At 53.5% G+C, this 17,494-nt stretch overlaps 1 protein-coding gene across 10 annotated transcripts in view; it reads left to right on the top strand.

The window, feature by feature from the left end:
* DCTN1 (dynactin subunit 1) overlaps positions 1 to 17,494 on the top strand; it is a 66,449-nt gene that overhangs the window by 23,908 nt on the left and 25,047 nt on the right. For 5 of the 10 annotated variants that reach the window (XM_073002213.2, XM_073002214.2, XM_078394412.1 and 2 more), the window contains exons 4-6: positions 1,196 to 1,227; positions 5,520 to 5,540; positions 16,861 to 16,881. In XM_073002213.2, coding sequence (XP_072858314.2) covers positions 1,196 to 1,227; positions 5,520 to 5,540; positions 16,861 to 16,881 — 74 coding nt within the window. The remainder of the gene's footprint in view (positions 1 to 1,195; positions 1,228 to 5,519; positions 5,541 to 16,860; positions 16,882 to 17,494) is intronic. The other 5 variants (XM_073002212.2, XM_073002215.2, XM_073002216.2 and 2 more) reach the window with 3 other exon arrangements.

Genomic DNA, 17,494 nt, shown 5'->3' on the forward strand with positions numbered 1-17,494 from the left:
CAGGCTGCTTCACGTGGATCTGGAAACGGAGGTCTCTGGCCTTGCAGGTAGAGGAGGGAGATGACCCTGGAGAAAGGCAGTGAAGGGCAGCTGTGGATCAGATGCAAAAGTGGCAGAAAGGTCTCCAGGAGCCTCCGGGAGTCCTGCTGGTGGCCTTCACTGCTTCAGGTGGACGGCTGCTGAGTCTTAGGTAGCAGCCTTGGGAGCAGAGTGCCACAGGAGGGGGCTCAGAGAAGCCAGCCCAGCAGGCCGGCTGCAGGAGGAGGAGAGAAACCAGCCTCACCTGACCTGGAGGGAGGTGAGAGTGCCCTTGGGTGGAGGAGGAGGAGGGCATGTAGGGCAGGCAGGGGGCCAGGTTGCTGGTCTCCACATTGGCATGTTGGAGGGCTCCTGGCAGGGGAGAAGTGCCCAAGGCAGTGGGCCCCACATTCCTTTTCACTCCCTTGAATTCTGCGTGACGCCCTGGCTTCCCGTGGACTCTGGTACCAATGGACTGTGGGCGGTTCTGAGCTTTCCAAGGTGAGGTGAAGGGGTCGGTCTGGGGGCCTGTGCCTGGCTGCAGCGTTATCCCCCTGGAGTGACAATCACCTCTGTGAGGCTAGAAGTATCGAAAAACCTTTTTATCAACTGTGTTGTTTTGTCTTGTCTCTTTTTCACACCACCGTGAAATTCTATAAAGGATGAAGGATGAGTTTTAAATGTTGCTAAATAAATACAAGTTAATCCAAGAAATATGAAATAAAAGTTCGTAAGCAGGACAATTTGGGGGGCCAGCAGAATCCTAGACTTGTAAGCCATGAGCCCCAGTGACGCCGTCCTATTTCGTTTAAGACCTTTCTGGCTTAAGTTGAACCGTGGAACAAGAGGTTCCCCAAAATTCTCAAAGGGCAGCATGTATGGGGACTGACCAGCCTATGGATGGCTCACTCTTTTCCTTGCTATCCATTGACCCGGCTGGTGGAGAGCGGTGCAAACTGAACATACGTCAAGAATGTTCTGTGCCTGAGAGGCACCTGCTTGGAACGAGAGGTTTCCCTTTTCCCTCGGGAAGAAGCTCAAAGCAGCTAATGCAATACAACCTTGGCTCCCAATGAGATGCAAGGCATCTACCTATTCCTTTTGGGGCCTTATCATTTCGTGCCTGGCGGCAGTTGCTTCTGAGTACTCTTTCTTACACTCCCTTTTTCCCCTCCAGATTCATCAGAAGGTCCGAAAACCAGCAAACTGGTGAGTAGTTTGTCCTTAGACGTCATACAGCAGTGCTGTTTAGGTCTCTGTGGTTTGAGGACCACAAGCACAGGAGCCTGGATGTCAGAGCGTTTGCGGCAGGGCTCTGCTCCTATCATAGCAGGCAGGGCGTGAGAGGCACCAGTAGGTTTGACCCCTGATGAGAAGGGAGGGAGCGGCATAGTCTTCTGCAGCACCTGAAATACGTGGACTTGCTAGAACACCATAACGTTATGGCCTGGGCAAGAGGAAGCTCAGGTGGAACGTGGGGACATCCGGGACTAGTTGGGTGCCCCAAGAGCTCAAGGTTTGCTTACGTCCTTGTGTTATTCTTGGTTTTATTGCGCCACCAAGTTGCTTTTGATTTGTAGCATATTCAAGGTAAAGTAAATGAGGTGCTCAAGGAATGGCTGACCCAGGCCCCCCTCCATCAGGGGATTGGACTCAGTGGCCCTGTGGGCCCCTTCCAACACAATTGTCTAATGACTCTGTGATCGGTTTCTATGGCCCAATGGGGATTTGAACCCAGGTTTCCAGACTCCTGCTTGGATACTGTATCCACGACATCGTACTTACAGTACCTGCACCATGTTGACATAGTGGATGGGGAGGGTCTTTCACGGCCATCTGTCTGACTGGCTTTGGGTCACAGAAGGACCCAAATCCTGCTTAGTTCTGATCACATGGCCCGAAGTAGCTCCCCAGTGTGCTTTGCTGGTCAAGGGAGACGTCGTTGGGGCTGCTCTCTGGTTCATCTTGCTTGCATCATCCAGAAGTGGTGTAGTGTCCCAGCTCAACTCTGAGCCATCCACAACCTTCAGATTCCAGTGGCTGCTTGAGTGGCCTGGAGGCATGTTCAGGCTACTTGGTAGGCATGCCTGCTGCAAGGGGTCCTCTGCGGGGAGTGCGTTGTGCTTGCTGGTGGTAGGTCAGCAGGCAGCTTGTGTAGCCAGGCACCTGTTAGCCTTGATTTTGAGGCTTTTAGGAAATCTGAGCTAATATGACAGCACACCTTTCCCTCTAGGACGTCTCGAGGATCATGCAGAGCACAGCAGCATACAGTTACAGATGTGGGCTGCAGAGTGGAGCAGTGAGAATGCCGTTCAAATCTCAGGGGCCGTCAGAATGCCCAGGCCCCGGGTTCTCCTCATTTTCTGGGCTGATGCAAACAGTGGGCAGTTAGCTGTTTGTGACATTCGGGCCGTCCTTTTCCATTGGTTTTCCTCCCCTGCATTGCCCATACCATTTCCATTCCCCATTCTACTGTGTCATCACTGTTTCTCACTTTTGGTGAGGATTCTTGGCTGCCACTCATCTTGCTGAGATCCTCAGGCATTGAATTACGGTCCCTGGTAGGAGCAGGAAGAGGAGAAAGAAAAAGCAGAGGGTGTAGCCCAGTGGGATGATTGGGGGGAAGTAGCAGCTCTGGTACGGAGGTGGCAAGTGGCTAGCCTGGAAAGCTGCACAGGAGGCCTCTGTGGCTCAGAAACAGAGCCGCATACAAAAGACAAGGAGAGGAAGGCCAGGAGTGGGTGCCAGGGCCTCTCCTTGCCAGGGAAGTGGGCAGAGCCATGTCAGGGGGAAACTGTAACCCTGTGGGCAAGGCCAAAGGGGCGCCAGAGGCACCCTGCTCCCCACGTGTGCTTGCGCTCTGCCTGGGTTTTGTTTCTTGGGAGCTCCAAGGGGGGAACCAAGCCAGGGTGATTCGACCGAGGCCAAACCGCTATGTATTGGCTGGTGAACGATGGGCTTCCGTCTGAGAATTCTTCTTGCTCTTGGACTGAATGACTTCGGGCGAGACTTCTCCTCCCCGAAGGGGTTGGAAACGGGGCTTTTGTCCCTGGTGAAGCCACGGCCAAGACCTTCCCCGGGTCTTGGGGCAACAGCAGAAGGGCTGCAAGAGTCCCGAGGGAGAGAAGGGGTGGGGGTGGGGGGGCGGCTCAGTGTCCAGTTTGAAGGCTCTTTCGTTGAAGACGAAAGGCCAAAAGGTTTTGGACTAGTCACATGCCCCCACCAGTTGGCCAGCACGATGGGCAGGCCATTCTTCCTGCAACGTTCGTTGAAGAAGTGAGTTTTGTGGGCTCAGGGCTGCTGGAAAACTGACGAGACAAAAGAGACAAGAGCTGGAAGCGAGCGCCCTGTCGGCAACCCCGGACTTTCTCATTGCTAAGGATCTGGACCGAGGCTCTCCCCAAGAGAGCAAACCGGGGCTAAACAGACTTCCAAATCATATAACGGAGTGAATGTACGAGGAGGTGTTGACCAACAACTCCTGGCTCACAGTATTGGTCACGGGTGTTGGGTCAGCTGGCTTCTGAAGGCCAGAAACGACTGTTTGGCTTCCACCCAGTTTCACACCTTTGGCTTTTCTGCCAGTGCTGGGGGGGGGGGGGCGAGGCAGGGGGGGCAGGTTTGCAGCAGAGCGAAATTGTCCGCTGGGTATCAGGAAGCCTTTGCTGATTGTGGCTTACGTTTCACATGGATTCCAGTGAAATTCACAATTTGATCTTGGGGTCTTGCAGTTGACTAGGCTTTTTGCTTGCTTGCACTTACATTTTAATTCTTTTATTATTTCTTGTAATTCCCTTTGGGGAGTATGATGGAAGGTGGGGGGGCAGGGCTCCCCTAGAATAAAATAAACAAATAAACAGTGGCAGCTTCCCTGCTCTGGCCCCAACCCCGGAGGCTGAAGGCTGCGTCTTTTGTTCTTGCTTTCTCTTCAGACACCCCCCCCCCCTCTGCTTGGTTTGCTCCCCTCTCCACGGACATGGCCGCCACACAGGGCTGTCCTGGGCTTTATCTTCCGCTCCCTCTTCTTCCTCTCCCTTCCTGTTCAGTCCTTCCTGTGCTGCACAGCCAAACATCTGCTCCAGGGAAAGCTTGGGCTTTGCCCTGATCCTTTCCCACCTCCTCATCTCTGTTGGGAACTCTTAGCCCTGCTGCCACCCACCTTTCGCCTCACTCCTGCTCATGCTCCTGGTTTCCCTCCTGGTCGCTCCTTGATCCAGCAGCACCAGGCCTTAGACCCCTTGCCCCTCGAGTCCCATGGTGGGTCTCTTGGCCCTGGTGACACAAAGCTTCCCTGCCTGCTGTTGCTGAGCTTGGCATCCTCTGGCCCCGGATGCCTTTGCTCCTTCCTCTGAAGACTCTGTCTTTTCTCTCTTGATGCCCTGACCTCCTCCCTTGAGGCCTGGCTTCCTGGGGCACTCCTCCCCTCCCTCCAGGTCTCTCCTCAACCTCCTGTCCCTTCTCTGGCTGCTGAGCCTTGGTATATGTGGCTGAAATAAATGGCCTGTTCTTCCATGTCCATGACAGTTCCCGTCTTCCGCTTTCTGCTTCCTGCCTCTGAATGTTAGATTGGGGTTGGGGTGGAGCTGCAGTTCCCTCTCCTTCCCTCCATGCAAGCAAGCAAGCAAGCAAGCAAGCAGAATTGGGGAGCTGGCCACTGGGACTAACCAGTTGCTCCGCCAGAGGGCGGTGGAGGCAGGTGATGATCTTGAAAGCAAGCTGCAGCAGTGGCCACAGCGTGATGTTGGGTTCGGTGCAGGGGGTGAAGGAGAACCCTCAGAAGGGATGCCAACGCTGCAGTCACACGTCTTGTGTGGCAGGCGGAGACCGGTCAGGGGATTGCCTTCTGTAGGTGGTGCCGACTGAAGGGGAGTCCATTTTGAAATGATTCGGTCCTTTGGAACGAGCAAGGAAACACCTCTTGCTCTGCGGCCACTCAGCGACTCCTGCCGGCCTTCGGGGCCTCTCCAGGGGCCCTGACGCGTGCTTGGAAACAGAGCTAGGGGGTGGAGAGCAGCTGTGCCCCTTCAAGCAGGCATCGTTACAGACAACTGACCCGTCAGCCCTGGGGTGCTCTTGTTAAAGCAGTCGCTTCAGGCCTCGGGGGCCTTGCTTGGAAGTGCTTCCTCTGCAGTCAACATAGTTAGGGCTGGGCTGTTCCCGGCGACCTCGGAGTCCTCTCTGCTGGGAATCCTTGCCCCTTCCAGCGGGCCCTGCCTTTGCAGGCCCTTCCCTGGGGCTTGTTGTTGGGGGTGAAACGGTTGGGGTGAGGTCAGCCCGCTGTCATGCACGGCTGTGCTTCCGGGAGAAAGACCAGCCTGGAGGCCACCCTGGCCAGGAAGGGCTGGAGGCCGCGCCTGCTGGTGGACCGGAGCTTCCCGAGAGGGCCCTCTTGCCTCTCTTCCTGCTGGGGCTGGGTTCGTTCTCCCTGGGGGCAGCAAGCAGGTTCCCCTGAAGTGTCGGCTGTCTCTCTAACGTCTAACCTTTGTCCTCTTTCCATGCAGCGTGGAGTGAAACCTAAAAAGGTGGTGCCAGTTTTTCTTTCTGACAGAGCCCCCTTATGCGCATGACACCCTTCTGAAAATGGCTGGGCGGACGGCCGCAGGGCCCTCTGCTGCACACGCGCATGTGTCCCTGTTGCATGCCTGTTTTCTCTTCTCCCTCCCCTTGGCCCGCCTGAGCTGTCGTTGGTGTTCTGGAGGAGCTGAGCCGTGCCAGGGCTCTTCTCCTCCCCCCACCCCCCACCCCCCGGGGCACCGTCACCCATGAGATGGTGCCCTCTGGGTTGGAGCCAGCTAGTTTCCGGTGGGCTCTCGGCCCAGCATGGGGGCAGGGAGGCCTAGTTGGGCACGAGAGGCCCCGCAGTGCTTTCTGAAGGCAGTCGGGGGAGGCCCTGGGGTGGGCCTTGGAGGTCCCGTGGTGCCTGTCGGTGCCGAGAGCGCTGCCATGGTCGGGGGGGGGGGGGTCCAAGATGAGGTGGCTTTCCTCTCCTGCTGGAGGTCTCTCGGTTTTGGCTCCTATGCTTTTCTGACCGCTCACAGAGAACGGTTCGGATTCAGCGCACCCAGCTGGGGTCCTCAAGGAACACAAGAGCCGGAGGCCTGGCCAAAGAGGGGCAACCCCATATCTCATGCAAGGCCATGGGGCAGAAGGCTGGGCTTCCCTGCCTGGCTGACTTGTTGCCTCTTCCGTCGCTCTGTCTCCCAGCTGAAGGCGGCTTTGTGCTCCCTTTCAAGAAAGAAGCAACAGGGGCCCCTTGGCACCTTGCTTTGTGCGTGTGCGTGTGCGTGTGCAGTGGGCTCAGGTGATGCTCAGGCCTGAACTTTTGGCCAGCCAGCACTCCTTTTCCCAGCATAGGGAGGTTTCCATAGCACTGAGTGCCCCCCAGGCCCCCCTCAAGAGAATGAGCAGGAATATTGTGTGGGCACCCAGGAAACCTGGAGCTGCCACTGACACCCCTTGCAGGGAACAGAAGCTGCAAAGATCCGTATTGTGTTCCCGTTGTGGGGTTAACGGTAGAGGAAGCGAAAGAAGGGGAACCTCAGGTTTGGAGAATGCCAACAGATCCAGGCAGACAGGCCACCCCCCCCCCAAATCCTCAAGAGCGTTTTACCCCAGGTATAAAGAAAGCCTCGGGCGGCCTGACTCTGTCCGGTCCCCCGTCCCCAGGAGACAGAGGACAGCCCCGCACACAAAGGCTGGCCTTACCTGCTTCCTTCCAGGTGGAGGCTCTTCCTTGCCTTCTTCACAGGGCCGGGGCAGGGGTGGGCCTCCAGAGGGAAACAGCCCTTCAGCCCGCCGGCCTTTCAGGAGCAGCATCCCAGGGGGCGTGGGGGGGGGGCCCTTCTCAGTTCTGAGGGCAACCTCTTCCTGCCTCCCCTCCTCTCAGTGCATGCGCTTGAGGCCTCCCGACCTGCATGCGCTCTGTCCTCTCGCTTGCGCCGCTCCCGTTCCCGTCGCCGCTGCTTGCAGAACGGGTCTCCTCCTGGCGGGCTGCATTGCATGAGGACCTCCCGTGGACCCTCCGGCCTCCCGAGTGTTCACGGTCACCAGCCTCCGGCTGAAAATGTGCCCTTCTGTTCCTTCCTGTTGGGCTCCCTGGGGGCTTGTTTGGCTGCTTCTGAGGCTGCCACCCGGGCCCTTTGTCCCCCCCTCCCCGGGGTGGGGCAAGGAGGTGTCCCTCATGGTGAGCCACGAGGCGCTGCTCCGAAGGCTGGCCGACAAGGGAAGAGGAGGTCTCCTCGCGGCGTGCTTACCCTTGGGCGCGAGGCGTGGGTGAGCCCTCTCCTCCCAAAGGGCAGGGCTGCTGGGCCTGGCCGCTGGCAGGGCTTCGGAGTCCTGGATTGGGCCCCAGCCCTGACGAAAAGTTGGGACGGGTTGTTTGAACAACAAAGCTGGGTCTGGAGCAACCCAAGAGGACAGCAGGTAAATCCTCCGTGATGAGATTAGGGGGCTCTTTGCGGGGCAACATCCTTGGTTCGTGCGCAGCCGCGGCTAATCGGGTTACCGGCTCCTTCTGGCTATGCTTTTTTTGGTTCTGGTTTTGTGGCAGATGGCCCCAGGGGCCCCCGCGGGAGGGGCCTCTCAGCATCCCCTCCCTCCCTCCCTCCTTCGTTGGCCCTCTCCTTGTCCCATCCTGTTAATACCCTCCCCCCCTCCCCATTCCTGCCCTGCCATCTGTCTTCTAGGGGGGGGGAGAAGGGTTGGGGGGCAGGGGCTTATCTCATGAAGCTTAAGGGCTTTCCAGTCCCTCAGAGGGCTTTGCTGGGTAAACGTCCGCACGTCTTGTACTATGGAGCCAGAGCAGGGCAGGCACACACAGACACACCCTGCCCAATTTCTGCTGGTTACGCTATGGGTCAGTGGATGGGTGTGCACCACAGAGTGGGGCTGGGTGCCAGGGAGCTTTCAGGGACACAGCGGAGGCTAAGGAGACAGGAGCCCATCAGCACTTACCGCCTGGTGTTTCCTTCTGTTACAGGGCTAATGTGCCCCAGGAAGGAAGGAATGGCTTACCAATGCGCGGCTTTCCTCTGGGTTTGGCTCTGGAGAGAAGCCGTCACGGCGAGCCAGGCAAGCCTGAGAAGTCTGTGAATCTCCCAGCCCTCATTTGTAACCACCACCCCCCCAACCTCTTCTGGCTGTGGATGCCAGGGTTAAGCCGTGTGCTGCGCCAAGGCGGGTTTCCTTTCCTCCTTCCGCTGACTGACCCAGTGAGAGGAAGAAAATCCCTCTTCTTCTTTTTTTCTGCAAGGTACCTCTGCCCCCCCCCCCCCCGCAAGTACTTTTTCCTCTCAATGAAACAGTCCCCTGCCTTGTATTATCTTTTGCTTCTGACAAGTCAGATTTGTAGGAACGAACATGGATCATCGCAGACCACTTTTTCAGCCCCCCAAACAAAGGAGTCTGCTTCTAACGTGAGAGCTGAGAGCCAGGTCTGGGCATTGGGGCTTCTCTGGATCCTTGGCGGGAGAGGCTGCAGTGTTTTGGCTGCTCATCATCAGCCTTTCCCATGATTAGCAGAAGTCAAGTACATTGTGCAGAAATTTATAACAGTCTATAAAGATGTTTTTTACTTACTTTCTGCAAGTTGCATGCTTTCTCCAAGCCCAATGTTGTGTGGAGTGGCTGGGATTCTTCCTGAGTGGAGTGCAGAATCCATGCCCTCGGTGAGGCAGTGGCCTCAGGTTCAGCCTCGCTCTGAGCGGTTCAGTAGCAAGAGAGGCCTTCTCTGTCCGAGAGCTCGCAGAGCTGCTGCCAGGGAAAAGGAGACGGCCCTCGGCTGGAGGGAGAGACAGACGGCTTGGCCGAAAGGGGTTGGCCGCCTCCTTCCTGGCTGTCCCGATGGGCTTTGCTTCCATCTGCATTTCCTCACCCTTATTTCCGAGGACTTCAGAGCTGCCTTTATTTATGGGAGGATCCCTCCCTGGGCAGCGTGTTTTTCCTCCTTGTCCCAGCTGCTCCCACTTCTCCTGCTGCCGCAGGTGGCAGAAGATGAAACAAGGGCCTTGTTTTCTGGCCGGGGTCTCAGAGGAGAGCAGTGCTGCTGTCGCTCCCGCACCCCGGGGGCCTCTGGGGCTTGGTATCGTCTCACTCTGGTTTGCTTCTCTCCTTCCTTTTGTCTGGCCAGCCCTCCTCGCCTCCAGCATTTTGGCGGCAGAGAGCCGTCTTGCCGCCCCTGGGCCAGCCAGAGAGGGCATCTCACTCGAGAGTCCAAGATGCTGCTTGCTCAAGGGGTAGAACGTTCGTGCCATTGCTGACCGTCTCCCGCCACTGCACGTGGGGGCTCCCGTACTTACATACTGTACTTACTTATTCATATTTAACATATTTTTACCCTGCTTACTTCCTTAAAAATGACATGAGCTGGCTTACATAATTGAAAGCACAATATTAAAAGCAAAGAACTGCAAAAATGATTCTAATATTAAAAAAGGATTAATAATATATTTAAAATGATAGGTGAAAGCTTTGCTAAAAACTGATTGGGAAGTAACAAAATACAGAGAGAGCCTCCTGGCGTCTGTTTCCTGCTGAGGCCGCCCGTCTCTCTCCTGGGCCAGAGGCCCTTCCACGGCAAGGACTTGGGCAGCCCTCCTGCCTTCTGCCGTCCACCCTAAGGAAGGCCTCTGTCTGTGGGATACCAGAGCAAGATTTCTTTGGTCGCCTGGGAGGGGGGGGGCTGAGTACTTCCATGGCTCCATCTAGCCAAGCCTGGGTTGATTTCCAGGAGGACCTTTAGTTTGGCAGCTGCTTTTTACATGGAAAGTAAAATGATAAGCCAGTGTTACACAGAGGGGCTGTTGTCGCAAACACGGTGGCCCCATGCTCCCTTCAAGCTCCTTCCAGTGCCTTGTTTTGCCCCCTCAGCAAAAGGGAAGTGTGTGGAGCTTACCTACAACTCTGTCTACTTCCTAATGCAAAAAAGAAGAAGATTCTGTGCCCGGTTGTCCGGACCCTGCTCTGGGCTGCTTTCACTAAGAAAACGGCCCCTGTTTTGGGGAAAGAGAGATTGCTCTTCCTGCCCTCTGAGGAGCTGGCAAGGATGCGCAGGACAGCCAGCGAGGGCAAATCTTCCAGGGCCACAGAGGGGCTTCCTTCTCCTTAGTTTCACTCCCAGCAGCCCTGATCCTAAGTGAGGAGAGGAAGTAGCAGTGTGGTTGGTGGCCAGCATTTTAAGGAAAGGTCTCCTGAGCAGGCTTAAAATGGCAGCACTCCAGATATGGAGGCTGTGCACAGCAACGTCCGGTGCTTTCCTGATTCACTGTGATGACAGAAGTAACTTGGGGGCAGGAAGAGCACTGACCCTCTTCCAACCAAACCCTGAGTGTAAGGAGTCATTGGTTGGAGCTTCTGAAAAGGTCCTTGCCTTGCTGTGTAAGTAATTTTTCTTAGGAGTGAAACCAAGCATTCCAAGTGGTTCATTTTACTTTTCAAACAAAATTCCCAGCTTTCAGTCAATAATAATAATAATAAAAGACGCAGACAACATTGTGCACACAAAAGTTAAAGAACTGACAGAAAGAGAATATATCAAAAGACTGTGGAAAATATTAAAATCAAAATTAAATGGGGGAAATACAATCAAAGTCATAAACACATGGGCTGTTCCAGTAATTGGATACCCAGCTGGAATAATAGATTGGACTCAAAATGAATTAGAAGAATTGGATCGAAAAACATGAAAACTAATGAACATGCACCACACACTACATCAAAAAAGTGATGTGAACAGATTATATTTACCCCAAAAAATGGAGGCCGTGAATTACTGCAAATACAGGAGACAGTAGAGGAAGAAAAAAGAAGCCTAAATTATTATATCAGTACAAGCAGAGAAAAATTACTGAAAGTAGTGAAAATGAAGAATATTTTGAAAACAACAAAAACAAAGACTCAATATAAGAAACAACAATTTGAAAAGAAATTAAACAGCTGGAAAAAGAAACCATTAAATGGACAACACCTGAGAAATATTGATGGAAAGCATGATCATAATTCAACATGGGCATGGCTAAAACTGGGGACCCTGAAGAAAGAAACTGAAGGCTTGATTTTTGCTGCATAGGAACATGCACTCCAAATCAGTGTGATGAAAGCGAAGATCCAAGGAGTTAACAGCAAATTGATGATCCTCCATGGAAGAAAACACGTTTAGGAGGCTCCATACCTTAAAGATGCAGGGGGGCAGGCAGTTAGTGCCGCCTCTAATGTTTCTGAAATATACTTAGTGTTCTCTCTCACCTTGACTGCAATGTTACAAGAAGAGGAATGCTAGGTCAGGCCAGGGGTCTGTCAGACCCGACGTCCTCTTCGTGCAGTGACTAGTCCGTTGTCCCTGGGAGCTCATGAGCAGGACATCAGGGTAGCGGCCCCTTCCTTGACTTCCCCGGGAACTGGAGGAAGTACAGTAGGTGGCTATCCTGACCAACAGCCACGGATGATCCCATCCTCATGGGTTTGTCTGGTCCTCTTTAACGCTGTCAAACCACCATGACATTGTGTGATAGCAAATTCTCCAGTTTTAACAAGAAGCGGTGTGTCATCCATCCTCCCTTTCATCTCTCCAGAATCTCCCACCCTTCAGCTTCAGAGGATGAACCTTTTGGAATCTATGGCAGAGGGGGAAAACTTGCTTCCTTTCCACTTTCTCTAGGCCATGAGTAATTTTAGCTACCTCTTACTGTGTTTCATCTTACTTGCCTCTTTGGCTCAGCTACCTAGCCCCATCCATGGTGATCTCTCCTCCCAAAGAAGTCTTCATCCTTTCGGCCGATCATGCCTCCCTCTTATCTGGTTCTGCAGTGTTTGTTTTGAGGTGCTCTGATCAGAACAATACACAGTCTTCCAGGTGAGGTCACATTGATCTGTATGATGGCCGTTGTCTATGGGAGGTGTTTATTCTCAGTTGCTTTTTCTGATTGTGCACTCAACATGTTAGCGCCCGTCCCACCTCCTCTTTAGGGGAGACTTGTTGATTGTTTTTCAGCAGAGCTTGCCCTTTTGAGCCTCTAGCAATTTTGCCTTTAGTAACACTTCCCACCGGTATGCCTTGAACAATACTAACCAGCCTGTAATTATTGGACCCCTCGGGATCCTTCTTTTTTTAAAAAAAAAATAAATAAATAATGTTTCACGGCTTCTTCCATCTTAGAAGGACTGATCTTACAACTATATTGTGCATTTTCATAGTAAGATCAGCAACTGCAAGTTTGAGTTCTCCAAGTTATTGGGTGGGTCGTGTATGGACCAAGGGTATGTTTGTGATTTGCCGACATGGTTTGAAATTTCACCTGTGGTCATCACAGTGTGCCTCAACTGCTTAGACTCCCTCTTCTGAAAATAACAAAGCACAGCCATCCACCTGCATCTTGTGCAGAGAAGAAAGACAAAAATAACTTGTGCTACTTCTCCCTCTCCTGCTTTGGTCCTCTTTTAACTCCGATGTTATCCAGTAATCCAGCTGCTTAGCTGGCTCGTTGGCCACCCTGAGATATGTGGAGAGTTCTTCATTAGAGGTCTTGATCCTGTTGGCAGTTTACTCCTAAAAATCCTTTTCTTTTTTTGCATCCAGAATTGTTTGTCCCCATTTCGTTTGCCCAATTCTTTTCCCCTCATTTTGGGCAAGATGTCATTTTCAGAGGGGTGCCTTTGCCCCCACCCCCTTTTTGTAGCTCCCTTTACAGTCCTTTTTATGTTTATATCCTACTCCTTTCCTAGGCCTGGGACTCAAAGGCAGCTCAGAACATTTAAAACACACACACACATACACACAAAGAAACAAGATCCATATGGCACAGGAAGTTGTGATGTAAAACAGTTATACAGATTGTTATGTTAAAACAGGCGGACTTACCAGTTGAAAAACAAGCACGTCCATTTAAAAAAGATACAGCCTCAAAAAGCACACCTTACTGTGCCACAACTTAATTTGCACCAAACTTACCTGGTCTTTGCCCGCTGGCAGAAGGGTGCCAAGCTAGCCTCCTTTGGCATTGCCTGGGAGCAGCCACTGAGACGGCCCTCTCTCACACCCTCAGCAAAGATGCCTCTTAAAGTGGCTCAACTGAGCGAAGGATGTGGGATTAAGTAGTACAGTCCCTGGAGATGGTTCTTCTTTGTGGTCTCTATGAATGCTCACAATTGGGTTTTAGTGCGCCTGAGCAGAGATTCTCGGAAACTTCTAGAGCTTTTGCACGTGTCCATTAGGACCTCTGGTCGCACTTGGCCACTGCATCAGTACCTCAGTTATGGAGCTTCTGTTCATTCTGTAAGAAAATCAAGATAATATGATCTCCAGGACCTTCTTCCAATTCTCCTATTTTGTTCATAAAAGAAAAGAGAGAGAAAAAATAAGTATCGAGGAGAATAATCTCTTTTTCCTGCCCCTTTTTCCACCAAAGCTCTCTGCTCTTTTATGGCCTCTTTGAACCTCTTCAAGCAGTGTGACGGGCATTCTCAGTTCCTATTCCACTTAGGTGAGGCTCACCAAACTTCGTCATGTCAGGTGTGTAAAAATCTGACTAAATCAGAGCTTAAACTTCATCTCCAGCAATTAAGATCTTTCCTCTGGGAAAAATCCTTACAACCACCTCAGTGCTCAACCATGGATCCTATCCAGGCCCAAACTACAGAGCCCTCACCTAGCTCTCAAAATCGCTCTCTGACCTCGAGATGGTCCCAACCCACTATAAAAAGGCTGAACCGACATCAAAACCAAAGCTTTCGGCATCGATGTCGAAACTCACCTCGACTCACTCCATTGACACCTCGATACTGAGGCCTAGAATGAAAAAGAAAACATCATTTTTTCACAAGGCTCAACACACTGCGGATAAACCAGCTCCGCCTTCTCTGCCTATGGAAGAGCCTCAACGGGAGAAAGTGTGCCTTGTTTTATTGCCTGGGGATGAGGATGCTCCTCTCCCCTTGCCCTGGTACCACGGCCTCCTCCCACTCTCCTGACTGGGGGAATACCTCGACCGAGGTTACGGCAGTTATGCAGTTGGCGCAGGTGAGCCTTCGATCTCAGGTTGGCTCCATGCCAGGCCGTACATCGGTGTCAGTCCCAAAATCAATACGGGAAGATCTTCCTCGGAAGAGGACCCGTAAGACCCACCACACCAAACCTCTTGGAGATACCGAAGGGTACCGATCTCATGCTGTGTATCACACGCCTATGGCCTAAAAACCGCCATAGCAATATTGCTGCTTTAAGAAGGTGCGGCTTTATGATCACCTACGAACCCAAAGTCTATTACGACCCAAAGCTGTAGAAACCAGACCCTCAGTACCATAGGCACCGCTATACTTACTTTATGTCCATTGTTCAGACTCTTCTTCCATATCACCATCTCCTCCTCGATACCAAACATCGGATGAGATCCTTCCATACCAATCTTTGGAAGATGAATGGCATGCTTTCCCACCACCACCTTGGCATCGTAAGAGACCCGTTCCACCCAATAAGGACACTTAACAGCGGAATGACTGCACCATGCAGCTTCGGTACTGAGCCGTCCATCTCAGGTGCTTTATCTCAGGTGCAGTCTTCTTCTTCAAAAGTCATTATGACATACTGAGGACTACCTCCAGAGTCACTTGATACTGATGCCAACCAGGCGCCCCCCCCCCACAAGCCCAATAAAACAGAGGGTAAACATTACCTATTACCACCCGAGGAACCTTCCGATCATCGTTTGGTATCGGCTAGGCGGGAGCTTTCTCCATCTCCAGATCCACTCCCCGTCCATTTCAATACTGACACTGACAATTCTGATGTTGAAACTGGGGAAGATTCGCCACCCAATATTCCCACACCAGATTCTGACATTGCGGAGAACCACCCTCCCTCTCCTTTGGAGGACTTCACATCATACATCCAGCTGATTCTCCATATTGCTAAGGTTATGGACCTCGCTGTGGATCAACTGGTACTGGAAGAGTCTGACAAGGTCTACGAGGATATTACTCGGGACCAGACCCCACCACTTCGCCTAGCCTTCATCTCGTGTCTTCTCAAACTTGTTAAAGAATAATGGATGAAACCATCCTCTGTTCCTCAGATTCCCAGGAAGGTTGAAAACCTAAGGTCCATGGTGCCACTACCGCCTTTCTCTCTAAACATTCTCTTCCTAATTCATTTATCGTAGATGCTACCGAAAACGGAGCTTGCAGATCGCTCTGCCTCCACTCCCACCAATGGTAAAGGGAGGACGTTGGATGTCATAGGCTATTGGATTTATTCTCTCGCCTCCTTCATCCTTTGGGTAGCTAATTATACAGGTGCAATGGGAGCCTACCCTTGCCACCTTTGGAACAAAGCACTACCCATTGTCCAGGCAGCTTTGGAAGGTCTATGTTCTCATGACCTCTCCTTCCATCAGGAGGCCATGACCCTGGCTCGCCAGGAGAGAACTGCAGCATGCCACGTGGTGGATGCCACTTCTAAGCAAATCTCCAGGCTTAAAAGGAAGGGACCTCCAAATGCCAGAGGCAGGGGAAGGGGTCTCAAGAGACAGTTACATCTCATGGTCTCCCAGAGGCATCGGGTGGGGGCCACGGTGAGATGTACAGGGAGCTGGACTGGAGGGGCCCCTTGGCCTGATCCAGCACAGGGCTCTTCTTTATGTCCTTCTGTCAGTGAGTGAGTAGCATGCCTCTCCTCCCTCACAGACTTGTCTGTACTGTCCGGCCGGTATCATACAGGCTTTGTTTGAGAGAAGACTAATTAATATGCTCTTTGGGATCAGATTCAAAGTTAGGTAAGTACATGTGCAGTTTGGGCTTTTTGAAGTCATGCGTTTTACACTGAGTTTTGCCATTGTACGTCCTTGTGTCTAAGACACAACAAAGAACGGAGAAGCTGGACTTGGTTCATCCCTCCATCCGTGAATAGCTCGGATGGGGGGGCATTTTGCCTGTGGATGTCCTTTTCTGAACCTCTTTGTGGGACCCCCTCCGGGACCCCCCTGAGGTTGGACCCCCAGCTTTCCAGAGGGGAGGGGAGGGGAACTCTCTGGGGTTCGTGGTGAGGCCCATCCAAGTTCATTAACTCTCTGTGTGTGTTGCGGGTGGGGGGTGGGGGTGGTGTTTGTGAGCATCATTAGCCAGAGAGACAGCTGAGCTTAAGGGGTTGCTAAGTGATGAGGCGGTGCAGCGCTCTCTCCCAGGTCCCTGAGCAGCACCAGCAGCAGCAGGGGCTCCTTCTTGCCTTCCTTCCTTCTTTCCCTCTCTCTCTCTCTCTCCCCCCCCCCACCCCATCCTCTCTCTTTGCTTGCTTTGCTGCCTCCCTCCCTCCCCTGCTTGGTGCCCAGGAGAAGGAAGCCAGCCGCCGCCGCCGCCGCCGCCGCCGCGGGGTCTGGACCAGAGAGTCGCCTGCCTGCCTGCCTGCCTGCCTGCGCGGGGGACTCGGGGAAGGGAGGGGCGGGGCGGGGCTCGGAGCGGTGACGTCATGAGCAGCTGGGGCGGTGGTTGGCGGCGGCGGCCAGCGAGAGAGGAGGCAGGAGGGCGGTGGGACCCGCGGGGCGGCTGCTGCTGCTGCTGGTGCTGCTGCTGCGGCTGCCAGGAGGAGGAGGATGCTCTCGGGGGGTGAAGCCCCAGCCAGCAGCCCGCGATCCCGGAGGGGAAGCGTCGGTCGGTCGGTCGGAGGAGGAGAAGGAGGCGGAGGCGGCGGAGAGCCGAGAGAAGGCGCTGGCGCTGCAGCCATTTGCAGAGCGTCTCCCGGAGAGGCTGTGCTCGGGAGCGCTGCATTGTTGTGACTGAACGGTCTAATATTCTGTCTGCCTTTCCCCCCCTTTCTCTTCTCTGTCTTGCTCTCGCTCTCGCTCTTCTGCCACCATGAAGCAGGCCGCAACCACCCGGAAGGTACAGTCTAATCGTGGGTCCAGTATGCCGCCGCCGCCGCCGCCGCTTGCTGCTTGTAAACCTTTTTGCTTTGCCCAAGTGGGAGAGAGCGAGCGTGTGTGTGTGTGTGTGTGTGTGTGTGTGTGTGTTGGTGTGTTGGGGGTGTTTCATTCTGAGTTTGTCTCCTTCGCGCTGGCAGGAGGGGATATGCCAGCAATGGAGTTTGGCGGCGGGGTGGGGATATTGCTTGCATTTCATTCTCTCCCTCTCTGTTCTGGGTTTGCGTGCGCCTTCCTCTTCGTCCTCCCTGTTTTCTTGCATGCTCTGTCTTTGCAGCTGAGCTGTGTGGAGGGGCTGGTGCCGGTGCCGGTGCCGGCGCTGCCATCACAGATGGGGGAAGGAGGGTGTTGCCTGCTCGGGAAAAGTTGCATGTTGACGGCTCTCTCCTCGTTTTCTCCTGCAAGGCTGGGAGCCATCAGCCATTTTCCTTTGCTTCTCATGCTGCTCACCAGCGGACAGGGGACGCCCCCCCTCCATGGGGGTTGCCCCACCACTCCTTGGAGGGGCCTTTCGCTTTGCAAGCTACAAATCTGTCCTCTCGAGTTTGCTGTCACCGGGGGCTTCTGCACGTAAG

Source organism: Pogona vitticeps, chromosome 5, assembly GCF_051106095.1.
Source record: "Pogona vitticeps strain Pit_001003342236 chromosome 5, PviZW2.1, whole genome shotgun sequence".
NCBI classification, from domain to species: domain Eukaryota; kingdom Metazoa; phylum Chordata; class Lepidosauria; order Squamata; family Agamidae; genus Pogona; species Pogona vitticeps.